Raw genomic sequence first — 14,748 nt, 5'->3', positions numbered from 1 at the left:
CCAAATTCTTTCCCAAATCCCCAAATCAAACACAGCGTGAGTGTGTCCTCGAATTCCAGTGGTTGCATATTTGAGTTGAGTCCTAAAACAATACCTTGTTCAATTTTGATAACAAAGTGTCCGAATCAATTTACATGTATCTTGACTAATCTTGAAACTCACTCAAAACACCCTTTCACATGAGTCGAGTACATCTCGAGCAAAACTCACTAACATAGCCCCAAGGAGTTGATTCCTTCTTCAATGCACTGTTGGAAAACAGACTTTTAATGGCATTTAAAGAACGCCGCTATAAGTTCCAAAAATGCCGCAAATTCCTTTTGCGACGCTTAGTACCAAACGCCGAGGACACGGCCGTCGCTATAGCTTTGTGGCGTTTTAAAAACGTCGCAAAATATCCTACTAAACACACGCTAACATCACTGACGATATTTAGCGACGTTTTGGGAAAAACGCCGTCATATCTTTTTTAAAAAATATAACTGTTAGTCAGTAAGGTTTAAGAGGCGTTTGTAGAAACGCCGTCATATACCCTTTTTTTTTTTTTTTTTTTTGAAATTGTGCTAATTTTATTTGATTGAACTAAAAAAATACCTGTAATAAAGCATTAATTCACTTTCTCATTCAATTAATATCCAATCACCATTACCCACAAAATTAACATATCCAAAATCCAAAAATCATGTTTTAACATTAACCACAAACTAACATATATCCAAAAATCATGTCTTAACATTAAATTTGTAGTCTTCACTGGTCTACATGCCTGCATCAAAACATAAACTGCAATCAGATTCACCAAAATAAACACACATTAAAAAATTTGTACCCAATACTTATAAACAGTACTTGAAGAAGCGCTAACAATAAGATTTTATTACATACCAAGAAGCACTAATAAGAAGATTTTATGCATAAGTGATCACATAAATAGGGGAGAAATTTAACGGATGGAATTTAGCTTGAATTATAATTACTTTTGAGAGAAATCAGAGGAATGAAGACCAAGAGTTATCAAGAGTTACCCGATGTTAAGACATCTCGGGTAATAGCAATTTCAAACACTCAAATCTGCATACATACCCATCAATAAAATCAAAAGAGCACTTAAATTGTTCCGGAAGATTGAGAAGAGAGAAGTTTGCAAAAGGAAATCTCCCTTGGTAGGCAATGTTATGGATGCAGAAAACAACCTGCCATCATTTGTCAGCACTAGTGTTAAATCCCAACAAATAGTCCTTGCCATTTGGCTAAAATTCTTCTGTTTTAATTTTATTCTTTGCCTGAAATTCTTAACGACGTAATTGAGCAATCTTACTCAGGCATTCTTGTAGATCCCCATAGGTTTGTACTTGGTCTTCAGATAACATGGAAGAAGAGCAGTGTGCCAATCATTGGCAATGAAGACAACATCCTCCCCTGCATTTGTACGAGACAGATATGTTATACCATTTATAATAGAATGCAAAATAAATAGATAAATAAAGGTACAAACTTTGAGAATGGAACATACCATAAGGTCCAGAGAAATATTTATTGTTGTTTAGATTCAAAATCCTTGGTGCCTCCAAAGCAGCCTGAGTTCAACATAATAAATGAATGCAGCTATATACTATATAAGCAATAGTGTAGAACTGCATACATGATCAGGCGTAGGCTAAAAAAAATCTTGAGTAGGTAGTAAGAGGAAATAAAACAATGATATACCACAGGTGGTCATTATGTAAAACAAAAAAGAACATGGATGATTGACTCGTGTTGAATGCAAAACCATGTAAATTTGGAGCACAATGCCAACCTTTTGCCTTGACAGCCCATCGACCGATTACTTCTCTAATATATAATGAGCAATGATATACAAAAATATATATATATATATATATATTTTCCTACCAAGCACTGTGGTTTATAATTTCAAAAAATTTCACTGCCACAGCATTTTTAGTGAGTTTTCAGTATAAAATTTCTACTTGACAATCATTTTCCATATATAATATAGTAGGAAGTTACGACAAAACAACTGCACTTTTTATTTTGAATCAAGTGTTCAAAGAATGAAAATCATTCATGGAATTACGGGCTTGAAACTACAGGTTGAATCAAATAACTTACTTGGCACAATATACTAAATCGAATTTGGTTGTCCTGGTAATCCTCCCGTCTTAGGCCCATATAGATCTTAGATCCAGTTTTACCCCAAACCTTTGAAAGTTCAGAAATTCAAGCATCAGAACTAAGATCAAGCTGACTATTACAGCTAAAGTATATATAGTTCACCCCTAAATACGAGAACAGTTGATTGAGGACAGAAATAAACCTTTTCCAGGAACATTGGGTGATCCACAAAAACACGATCAACTCCACGTTTGTAGCAGTGGAAGAAGCGAACTGTCTCTATTCGGTCTCCAATTTTTATCTGCAATATAGAAACTTATCTTTGAAGAAACTAATCCCAACAATCATTCGCTAGACTAGTATATAGTAAAACCTAACCTTGCATTGAAATGGTTGGAATTTGGCAAAACAAGCACAGAATAGAATTTAACTGAAGAAGAACATGAGTATCCCATGCATCTTTGTACTGGTCGTAATGTGGGGAAACTGTCATAACACGATGCCCATTGCCCTAGATGATGATTTGGCATAGAAATCAGATCAGTTAAAAATTCATCATCCTAATCCATTGTGAGTTATGGTTTGTCTCTTCAGCAAGTATTGCACTCATATCATCTGCAGTCTGAAAATTCATTCCCAACTCCAAAACCTGCATTTAATGATTTCCTGTAGTGGTAGTGTTGCTTCTCCACAAAGCAATAATGCCTTCATCCTTAATTGTTCGGGGCAAAGCAGTCAGAAATTCCTTTGTATGGTTCAGACAGCCGACCAGCTTTGATCATCTCATCCTGGTTCTGAATCAATAGCTTAACTCGCTCTATCGGAGCAGCAGCAGTCTTGGATACAGCAGCAGAAACTCCTCCCATGAGGAAGTCTATCATAAAACTACGAAAACCTTTTTCTGCGGGAGCTTGTACAAAAACAGAGGATAGTGGTGATGCAAATTCCAGGCCAATGCCTTGGAATGTTGGTGGCAGAGGACTCTGCAGACCTCCATTTACATATGCACCAGTCATATAGTGTAAACCAGTATTCTTGGAGCGCAAGTTAGGAGAAACTCGAGATAAGAAATAAGATTGCCCATGTATCTTCTGGGAAATTGATGGATGCTGTGATCCATCTGCCATATTTGCAACTCAAGGTGGCGACCTGCAACAGAAACCAACATTAATTACATGCAAGAATAAAACAAAAGCAAGCATATCAAACAAAGAACACAATAAAGGTTTAAATACAAGGAACAATAGAGAAAAGGGTTTTTCCCTACCCAATCTTTTCGCTACTATAAACACTGGTGCCAAAATATTTTTATTCCAAGAGTAACTTTTCATGTCTCTTTCCTTTTTCCTAGGCAGCATACGCTTTTCGACTACCTCAAAAATACCATCAAAGATGAGACCCATCAAAAATACCATCATTCACTAATTAACAATTTTTTTTTCTCTAAATAGATTCTAAATTTCCAAACTTGCTTCCACAAAATTATCGAGTTATTCCTAACAATATTGTCAAAAGTTGTCATTAATTAATTCTTAATTTAAATTACCTTGAGTAGGAAAATGTTTGTTTCAAAGGCTGTTTGTAAATCACCAGTCGAATAAAATGTCATGTTTTCAGAGTAAGAAAAGCCTACACTGTCTGGGGAATCCAAATAGATGGTGTTGGAAACCTAGGACAAAAAACTACACATGTGAGAGATTCTAGTATGCATTTATTTAAAAATAAAGAAAGAAAGAAACAAAGTGGGGAATAACTCAATCAACATAAATAGCCAAGAAAAATATCGATTCATATAACTGTAAAAGAACATATAATAATACCAAAGTGAAGGTAAGAAGACAGCACGAGCAAAAACTAATCATACATGGTATGGGTTTAAGGCTGTGCGATCAACCCACTAAAGGGAAAATTATGATTTCGGGATGCAATGAAGTGGCAAAATAGAATATCGCTAACCTTGAGGCTTTGGGATTGGCGTGTTGGTGAAAATTACTTGTGTTGGAGTGCATATGATGTCAACCGGTACATCATAGATTAATAGCTTCTCAACTGGAATATCATCTACCAATTGTTGGTCATGCACTGCAAGTGCAGTTCACAGGCAAATTTAGCACAATCCAGAAAGAAGCACAGTTGTTTAATTATTCAAAAAGATTGCAATGTCGTAACAGTTCAAGCATATAAAATAAGAAAAAGGGATGAAGTGGACAAGATGGATGAGAACAGGATGGCCAGATGCATCTATTTAGTGGCATACAAATTACAATCATTTAACTCACAATTACGTTTTTTTCATGCTATCAAAATGACCCTTCTCAAAAGCATACTGCAGAAACAAGTGGTCTTAAGTTAAATCACTCACTGTGTTTTCTTAGCATGCGTTACAACTGCTGCTTCAAACACAGATCCTAAAATCCTAAATTACAATTTTTAATTTTTTTTTTCACACTTTCCAACAAAGACACTGCCACCATTCACAATTATCAAACTGAAGGTAATTCAATGTCCCATTATATTGCCTCAAAAGTGGAAAAGATATGCAAATGCAGGTAAATAACATTGTTCCAGTTTTTTTTTTTTTTTTCTTTCTTTTTCCTCATAGTTGAGCTGGAGAACATTTAAAGGAGAAAACAAGAATGTTCAAATCTTGAATCTCCCATTTTCTAGTTGCTCAAATATGGAGAAGCAAGCAACAACATGTGAGGGAATCAACATACACGATGAAAGGACCTCATCTCTAGTAACATAAAATCCTTTTCTAAGGCATGTTTGTGCTAACAGTTACATATATACATATATAGTCATAGACCAATGAAAGTACCACCATAATAAATACTTTGGAGTTGAAGTTGTATACTATAGCTTTTGATAAGAAAGTAAACACATTGGAAAGATTAGAGATTTAAAGCTCACATTAAATCTGGTAATGTGAACATTAAACGTCGCTAGATTAAAATCATTAAATCTGGTAATGGAAATAATTAGCTATCATTACCAGATTAGTCATTGCGAACATTAAAATCTTAAAATTACATAAATTTGGAAGAGGAAAAAAGAAAAAAGAGAACTACCTGAAACATCAGATATCACCGTTTCTGTACTAGAAAGTTCGGTTGTCGTTAATTCTCTGGCATCACATGCCCAGCTAGTGCCCAAAACGAAAAGAACAAAGAGTCCAACCGTTGCAACCATGGTGCCTAAGGCAAAAGAAATTCAATTCAACCCAAAAAGCATTGAAAAAAGAAAAACAATATGAAAGGAAAACACTCAAATCACCAATATGATAAACAGTGACGTTTAAAAAAAGCGCCGTTAAATGAACGCCGTTAAATCCTATATTTCCTGTAGTGAATTGAGGTTGTATTTAAATTTTAAATTTGAAAAAATATTTAAAAGTTAATAAAACAATAGAGAGCCTTTAATAAATTAGTCAGTGCAAACGAAATACATAATGAGAGTCATAGTTATAAACCATAATCACCATGTCAATCCACAAATTATCATTGGCCAATATTCAAATAGGGTCATGAAATGAGGTTTTTGTATTTCTACTTTGTATTTAACTGCAGGTCGCAAAATTCACTACAATAACTTTTATTTATTTGTCATGCAGTTATATTACAGTTATATTTGTAATAAACTAAAGTATTACAGTTGTATTTCTACTTTGTATTAAACCAAAGTATTACAGTTATATTTGTCATGCAGTTAGTTAAACGTGGCATGCAAATTGCTATTATGACTTACAAATACACATTATAGATTGGTGGATAGCTTGAATCCAATGGTTTTTCCCTTAAAATCAGTAATATGTTTGTTTGAGTGGATTGGATTTATGGAATTAACATTATTAGGATGGTTTGGGATTATTAATTCTTTTGGATTGTGTATCATATCTTATATTTGGATTGATATGGGATTATACAATGAGATTGATAGTCCAAACCTCTCATTAATCTTTTATTTTGTACGAGGGATACTATGTATTTATGCATTTTATTAGATTATTAGACCAATCCTATGGCCAAGTTCGTCCAAACAAACATGCCCTAAATATAAAACCAGCAAGCACTTGGAGCTTTACATACCATTTGGCTTCTAAGTTAGTATTTGATTAAAACACATGTTGGAATGGTATTGATTATTCCATCGGTTCGGTAAAAAAGAAAGGAATGTGTATTGCAAATAAAATCACTATTCACCAATCTAGAAAAAGGATAAAAGACAACTTTAGTCCCTAAAGTATGCGCTCTTGTCATTTTAGTCCTTTAAGCTTCAATTTTGTTATTTTGGTCCTCAAAATTGTCAATTTAAGTCAATTTAGTTTTAGGTCTAACGTCCATCTACATTGATAACAGGAATATAGATAAAAGATAATTTTAGTCCTCAAAGTATGTATTCCTTGTTAATTTAGTCCCTTAAATTTTGATTTTGTTATTTGGTTGTCAATTTGTGTTAATTTGGTCTTTGCTCAAACTAGAGGTGAGCATTTGTCGGGTTGGACCGTCACTACATAATAAGGGATTTTATATCTTCCCAAGTCCGACCCGGTCCTAATATCAGGCCTTTACATCTGTCCAAGTCGACCAAAAAATAATTACAAATCCTAAGTCCACCCATCGGCCTATATGTTAAAAACAAAAATTAAAACATTTCATAATTAAATTTAATCACTCATTATATTTTCTCAAATAAATATACTGACATCATTATAAATTGAAGAATTTCATTATAAATTGAAGGATTTCTTAAATAAATTGAATTAAACATCACTACAAATGTGAGTTTCAATAAAATTAATAAAGATAAAGTCTACATCCCAACAAAAAAATATATATTTTTTAATATATTATAATTAATTAATTTAATAGCTGGCTGAGCTGGGCCAAGCTGGATTGAAAGTAAAAATTCTTAACTCATCACATTAATATATTGGGCTAAAAATATTGGTCTAGCCAGACACTATAAGCTAAAACAACCTTCCCAAACCCTAAAAACAATAGAGTCAAGCTGAGCGGGCCAACGGGTCAATGGCCACTTGTAGCTCAAACTAACAACTCTAAGAACCAAAATAATAAAATTAATTCTTAAGGAACTAAAATGACAAGAAGTGCATACTTTAGAGACCAAAATTGTCTTTTATCCAAGGATAAAATACGTTTCCCGTTATCAATGTAAACGGACATTAGAGATATGATCAAATTAACTTAAATTGACAACTTTAAGAACCAAAATGATAAAATTGAAACTTTTTTTTTTTGAACAGCAAAGAAGAGAACTATGTTAAAGAAGAAAACTATTACATCAATAAGAAAAAGAGGATGAGTGTAAAGCATCAAGGGTTGGTGAGGATCCAACCACAAACACCCAAAACAACCTCACCTAAGAAAAGGCTAACCAAACTTAAAGCATAACAGACAACCCAAAGACTAGCCAAATTAAAAACAGCAGCAGAACAGCAGATCACCCTCAAGCAGAACACCAACTCCAAAAACACCAGCAGAACTAAAGCAGAACGAAAGCAGAGCTAAAGCAGAACTGATGATCACCCTCAAGCAAAACTGAAGCTGCCACAAGAGACTAAAATAATATGAAACGAATACTATAGAGGTTAGAACTGTTTTTATCAATGGAGAGCATCAAAATTTGTCAAGTGTAAATGTGTTAACCGAGACATATAATACACATCTCAGAGGGTGGTTGTGGAAATATGAGAGCCATACATATTATGGGAATACAAGTTGCATTGAGGACGTGGAACAGTAACAACTACAGATGTTATAGTTGAGAATGTCAATTTGATTGTGAAAGTTTAAGTATTATGGGACTGGTTTTGATTTACTTTAGTAATTTAAATGGCTTGTCTTATATAATTAACTGAGAAAATTATCTATACAAAATATCAAATTCAATCAACATAGATTGTTATACCATCAACTCATTTTTATCTATACAGTGTATATATTTTAAAAAATTGATTGTTCATTTGTTATAATATATATGTGATTTGATCATGAGAATATTTATATTTGATTATTATAATTTTTAGCATGCATGCTTTTTGAACTTATCAGGTGAAATGAACAATTCGGATTAGGAGATGGATCCAAATTGATTCTATACACAAGCACAAACCTCACTGCCAAATTTAGTTTCATTGACTACTAGAAATGATAGATTTTTCAAAGAAGACAAACGTATGAGAATGGGAGACAAATATTGACTTGAAGATGTGCTTTTACCTGCTAACTTCTGTAACATCTTTGAACATATGTTAATGAATTTAATGCATGCTATGTTACTTATCAAAAGAACATGCTACATTTCATATCCGAAACATCAAGGAAATGCATAATAAAGCACTCAAAACAATCCTAGCAGAAGCCATAATAACTGTGTTTCCAGAACAATTCCAATTGAACTAGTGTGTGGAGGTAAGGTAACAACTGTCCAACGAAAACTAAATTTTACTCTAAACTTGTCAAGAAATTGAAATGAAAAAAGCACAAATCAGCTTGTAAAACCAAAGCAATAACAAATTCAAGTGAATTGTGAGTAAAATTGAAATCAAAGGGTGCAGAGCAAGCTATAAATCAAAGTTATGACATACACAAATCAAGCACAATATCAGTTCAGCTTGAGAGAGAGAGAGAGAGAGAGAGAGACAAAGACAATGGAGCTCACCGATCTGAATCGCTGAGATGAAATTCGAATTCGATTTCGATTTCGAGAGAGAACTTTGACATGGCTCTGATGAATCACCGATCTGTTTCGCTGAGACCGAGCTGAATCTATGAATCTCTGAATCACAGAGCTGAACTGACAAAGATAACTAGGGTTTAGATAGCACAGAGAGAGAGAGAGAGAGGGGGGGAGAGAGAGAGTAGCTCACCGATCTGAATCGATTCACCGATCTGAATCGATTTTGAGAGAGAACTTCGAAATGGCTCTGACTTCGATTTTGAGAGAGAACTTCGAAATGGCTCTGAATCTTTGAATCACAGAGCGCGAAAGTGAGAGTGAGAGCGCGAGAGTGAGATTTTCGCTTATACTTGCTTTATCAGATTCAAAAAAAAAAGTGAAACAGGAGAGAAGGAGGGTGTTGAACAAGAACCATGGCGTTTAAAAACGTCTTTGATTCCTGAAAAGGCATCGTTTTAATTATAGATAAATAAGACGTTTATAAAACATCGTTAAATATTAAAAACAATAGCATTTTAAAAAACGTCGTTAAAAAAACGCTACCCAACCCCATATTTCCTGTAGTGATGCCTCCACACTTGCGATTCAGATATTCCAGATCTTTGTTTCTAAATGTGTGCACTAACCTTGTTAGATGAGGTTTGGCCGCCAGTGATTTGATATAAAATACTGTATCGACAATACACAACATGTTGTTGCTAACACCAATGACAAGGGATTGACCACATTGTTTTAAATCTTTTTTAGGGGGTTTTGTTGGGTTAATCTGTGTGCTATTACTTGGTGTAGACGAGAAATTAAGGCTTGGTTTGGAATAAAAAGTCATTATCCTATTTAAGTAACATCATCTTATTTAAATCACATTACCTCTCTAACACATCACATCAAACTCAATCCAAATCCAACTCATATAAGCCAATAAGTCAAAAAGTATATTTTTTTAGAACATCCCAAACCAACCCTAAATTAAATTTTTTAAGAAATATAAATGAAGTTGACAAAATTTGATCATATAAAGAAATTCGCCCCTCTTAAAGAAAAGAAAAAAAAAGGAGGGTTGAAAACAATCTTCGATTTCTTCAATGCTCGAATTTTTATTTTATTTTATTTTTTTGAAATCGTCGTCAGTCCAAGGAAATGGATCATGATGATTTTAAAAAAATATATTATATTACAAGTGTCCTATTTTGACTTTTGCTATTTTGACATTTTCAATAGGAAGTTCGCAGTTCTGTTGTGGTTGAAGAATTTTTAATCCGCCATTTGTCTATCAGATCGATGGATTAGAAAAAATTAATTCACATCTGCCCGTCGGATTGACAGATGTGGATTGAGCGGATTGACGGATTGATTCAAATCGGTTTGTCAATTTAAACTATTATAAATTTTGAACATAATACAACACTTTGTCAACGTTTTTTTGGATAACAATCCAACTCAACATAATCAAAAGATCATCAAGTAAATTGTCAAATACTAATAATAAATACATATAAGAAAATCATGCATTATAAAAACTATTTCATTGCTTCTTTTTTTTTTTTTATTCAACAACTATTTAGTATGATTTTTTTAAAAAATGACAAAATTAAGTGTTATATTTTCTACACAAAAATACCAAATATCAACACTTGTCATTTGATAAAAAGATTTCCAAATTGAAAATAAATTAAAAACACAACAAAATATCTAAGTTTTTTTTAATTGAAAACACAAATAGAATATTTAAATGAATTGAAAATACAAAATCTTACAAATTATTAGGGGTGCTCTCTGTTTGACAGTTCGGTTGCGGTCAAAGGAATCTCAAATTCGTCATCCGTCTCAAACTAAGCGAATTGAAAAATAATCAATCCGCAACTGTCCATTCGTTATCACGCATTCATCCAAAATACGACGAATTGGTTCAGGTAGACCGATTTGAATGGGACAAAATATCTAAGCACCCCTACCCTATGAAGCACGGATACTTCAAATAGGGTGACGTATCCATATCATATCCGTATCGGATGCCGATACTCCTTAGATACTCGGAGATACGTGTCAGATACTTCTTAAATATTTTTTCATTAATTTTGGAGTATCGGATACTTAATTTTGAAGTATCGGATACTCCAAGTTATGTTTACTTGTTTTATGAAATTAGAATTGTAACATTTCTTGCATAGTAATATAATATAATATAATATAATTGCAAGTATAAATATAAGAATATTTTTCTAATACTTTGTTAAGTTTTTCGATAAGAAGAGCATAGTGAGTTAAATAATAGAATTTATCTAATTGATGTATCCTAATTATTTCATGCATGTCCCCTATAACTACATAGAAAGTAAGAATTAACAAGAGAATATAACAATGGTAAAATTAATTATCAATAAATAAATAAGCAAGTAAACTTGAATATAATATTTTTCACTAGTGTCAAAGAAAAAAGCATAGGGACAAGTTGTGAATTGTTCTATTATTGTAATATAAATATATTAAACTTGATATTGAAATGAAATATTTGCAAGGCTTATTAAAAATTTAAGAAGTAAATAAGCTACTAGCTTAAATTAATACAAAATTCTTAAAGGTTAATATTTTGCATTATAAAATTACATTATGGTTTCTCAACGTTTTTTAGCTTATGTGTAACTCACTATTAATAATTTTAAAAATATATTTTTCACAAACGTATCCTAACCGTACCAGTATCTTATTTTTTTTGGTTTTGTCGTATCGCTGTACCCGTATCGTGTCGTATCCATATCTTGTATCCGTATCTATACTTCCTAGCCCCTATCTATAGCGATCCCGGTTTTCCTCTCTTTATTTACAGTGTTCCAGACTTAGGTTCCGTGGGATTGATAGTTATATATCTTGTTGACATCCTTTAATTCTCTATGTTTGAGTTTTAGGATGTGTTGAGCGTGTTTCGAATTGGTAGGATGAGTTTTGGTCTCTAGTGTTGTTGCCCAGGTTTTTGGTGTTACGCTCGAGCGGATGATTCTGCGCTCGAGCGGAGTTCGTTTCTTTAGTGGTACGCTCGAGCGGGTATTCTTGCGCTCGAGCGGAGTTTTCACACTTCCAGTATCTGTGCCTCTGCAAAACTTCTGCAGATGTGTTTTTCACGCTCGAGCGGGTTTCCTTAAGCTCGAGCAGGTCACGTTCAAGCGGGTCTGTTGGCGCTCGAGCGGGGTGTTCATTGTCTGCGAAAGTTCTAAGAGGGGGTAATCTACGCTCGAGCGAACTGGTTTTCGCGCTCGAGCGGATGTATTTTGTTCTTGTGTCTTGGCGCTCGAGTGGGCCTTCTTGCGCTTGAGCGGGTCCAGTTTTTGTGCTTGACGCTCGAGCGTTCTATTCTCCGCTCGAGCGGATCATGCATATATCAGTTTACAGCTGTGCATTTTTTAATCACATTTTAACATCCTTTCTCTCTCTTACTTTTTCGAAAAAGCCATTTGAGAGCTTCTCTCACTAAAACTCAACTGCTCTCTAAGTATTGATCTAGTAGGAGTGATTTTCTCACCTTTAGCCTTTACAAAAGTTGTGTTGATCGTCGAAGGCTACGTTTTGATCCGAGCATATTGAGTTTTGGAGCACTTTGAGTTTCGTCATCTTCTCCCTTTGAGCTCTGAATTTGAGGTAGGGATATCCTACTCCTCCTTATGAACTTTGTCTTTGAATTTTAGCATTTTGATATGTTGGGGGTTGTTGGGTATTTTTTAGAAAGTTTGGGTCTTTGTGTAATTTTACAAAAAGATGGGGGTTTGTTATATATAAACCTATATGCATGTTTGATATAGAGAAATGAGGCTAATGTTGAACTATTGAAGAAAATGGAACCTTAGTGTTGTTATGTAGATTATGGGTAAAGCCCTAATTACATTGATAAATTAATTTATACAAGAAATTGAGGGAATTGAGAAATTGAATAGGAAATATTCAAATTAGAAAGATATGGGGTTAAAGGGTGTAGTTGGACTCACTTATCGCTCACCTAGTTAAACTGTTGATAATAGATCAAATTGGTGCATTTATTTCCTATTTAGAAATAACTGTATTGCACTATCGGTGGAGGATAGTCTTGATTGTTGTAGGCAATGTATGATGATTAGGCAAACTAAAGCTAATCTATTAAGTATGCTAATGAACATGGCAATTGGTTTAATACATCAAAATGTTGTATTGATAGGTTGAATTTGTATATGATAATTGTTTATATACATTGTATTGTGTGGGAGGAGAAAGGGGCTGTACTCCACAGTTTATTGGAAGAATGGGGCTGGACTTCTAAACCGAATTTTGTGTGACAGTGATACAGCACTACAATGTGTATCAGGCTGCGAATTAGAAGTGTTTTTGTTTCATTAATACAGCACTACCATGTGTATTATTTGAGACTTATGGAAGTTTTTGTTTTGATTTGATATAGCACTAAAATGTATATCATTATCATTCGTGAAATATGGAATTGTTTGTTTTGATTTGATATAGCACTAAAATGTATATCATTATCATTCGTGAAATATGGAATTGTTTGCTTTGATTTGATATAGCACTAAAATATATATCATTATCATTCGTGAAATATGGAATTGTTTGTTTGATTTGATATAACACTAAAATGTATATCGTTGAGAAATATGGAAATGTTTTGTTTGACTTAGATATGACACCAACATGTATATCCATCATAAATTTTGATAGTGTTCTAGTGGGGAATTATGATCTCATCAAATGATTTGGCCAGGGCACTGAGCCTTGTTTTCAAACTCTAAGTTGAATAAGAAATGGAAAGTGAATTGTAACACGGACACGAATGTCATGGAACAGTAATGTTAGGTGAACGAGTGTACAAGTGTTGACCATCTATCAACTGCTAATCTTTTAGTCATTGTTTATAATTGGTTTAGTGTATTTCTACTGGGCTATGGCTCACCCTTTATGGGACACCATTTTCAGGTACAAGAAGCATGCCACCTCCAAGGACATAGCTTGAGAGGCTAGAGGCAGGCAGACGTTTGTGGTTGTGTTATCTTTTGTTGTATTACATGTAATTTCAAGCTAAGGGTTTAACCAAGTGTTAACTTGGAAAACTGTAAGCCCGTAGGGCATTTGCTTTTGTTGTTAACATGTAATGCTTTTGTAAAGAATTACTCTGATGAATAGAATGATGTTTATCTCTTACATCAATGCATGTCTAAATTGATGGGATTAACGTTATTATTTTGAGGGCGTTACACTACCCCAATTGTTCATTATTATTATGCGCAACTGCAGGTGGCTGCATACGATAAGACTCAGGGTAAGATGGCATTTTTTGACCCTACAAGGCCTCAGGATTTCGTCTTCATTTCAGGCACCAAGGTACCTTTTCTCAAAAAAGCAGTGCAAACTTTTCACTTTTATCTGATAGTTGGCTAAAATAGGTATTAAAAAGAAAAAAGGAGGAGAACTGTGAGAATTTAAAAAAAAAAAAAAAAAAAAAAAAAGATTCCCCAGATGGAAATAAACCTCTCACAACCCGAGAGGCTAGGCAATAGTTTCATCTCACTACCAAGAAGCGAGGAGGGAAATTCATTACGTTTTAGTGAATGAATATAACTGAACTAGAAAAGAAGTGAGGTATAACTGATCTAATTATTCACTTGAATTTTTTGGATGCGAACGCTTGCAAAGAACAAGGAAAATCATCCGGATGGATTTATTTGCCCAGGTGGTTGGGAAGCAAGGTTTTAAAAAGTGGCCACAACCGTTACGTAATGCCATTACGTAACGGTTTTGGTGGTTACGGCTACCCGTTACGGCCGCTTTTGCAATATGATTGAGATTCACATGTGTGTCGGCCATAGCGGTCGTAACGGTTCCGTAACAGTCGTAACAGCCTGTTATGCACCGTTACGTAACGGTTCCAAATTGTTTCTTCGAAAAAGCACACAAAAA

General features: G+C 33.9%; 1 protein-coding gene and 1 long non-coding RNA gene across 2 annotated transcripts in view; one reads left to right on the top strand and one right to left on the bottom strand.

The window, feature by feature from the left end:
- Positions 1-14,748, top strand: part of LOC145793106 (uncharacterized) — a 55,828-nt gene that overhangs the window by 37,885 nt on the left and 3,195 nt on the right. The gene's annotated exons all lie outside the window — the stretch shown is intronic.
- Positions 598-3,203, bottom strand: LOC145792484 (granule-bound starch synthase 1, chloroplastic/amyloplastic-like). Its single transcript, XM_082873167.1, has 6 exons — positions 2,494-3,203; positions 2,318-2,416; positions 2,113-2,202; positions 1,514-1,577; positions 1,319-1,419; positions 598-1,193 (listed from the first exon to the last, which is right to left on the bottom strand). Exons 2-5 carry the CDS (start codon positions 2,330-2,332, stop codon positions 1,319-1,321), a joined length of 270 nt encoding a protein of 89 aa, XP_082729293.1. The 5' UTR covers positions 2,333-2,416; positions 2,494-3,203; the 3' UTR covers positions 598-1,193.

Source organism: Camellia sinensis, chromosome 6 (genome assembly GCF_055761805.1).
Source record: "Camellia sinensis isolate YWXY chromosome 6, ASM5576180v1, whole genome shotgun sequence".
Classification (NCBI taxonomy): Eukaryota; Viridiplantae; Streptophyta; class Magnoliopsida; order Ericales; family Theaceae; genus Camellia; species Camellia sinensis.
This window is presented reverse-complemented; position numbering and strand designations above follow the sequence as displayed.

Coding starts and splice junctions, on each gene's coding strand:
- LOC145792484 (XM_082873167.1), bottom strand. Junction 1,578..2,112: donor GATTTAGTATATTGTGCCAA/GTAAGTTATTTG, acceptor TGTTGAACTCAG/GCTGCTTTGGAGGCACCAAG. Junction 1,420..1,513: donor ATATTTCTCTGGACCTTATG/GTATGTTCCATT, acceptor GTACAAATGCAG/GGGAGGATGTTGTCTTCATT.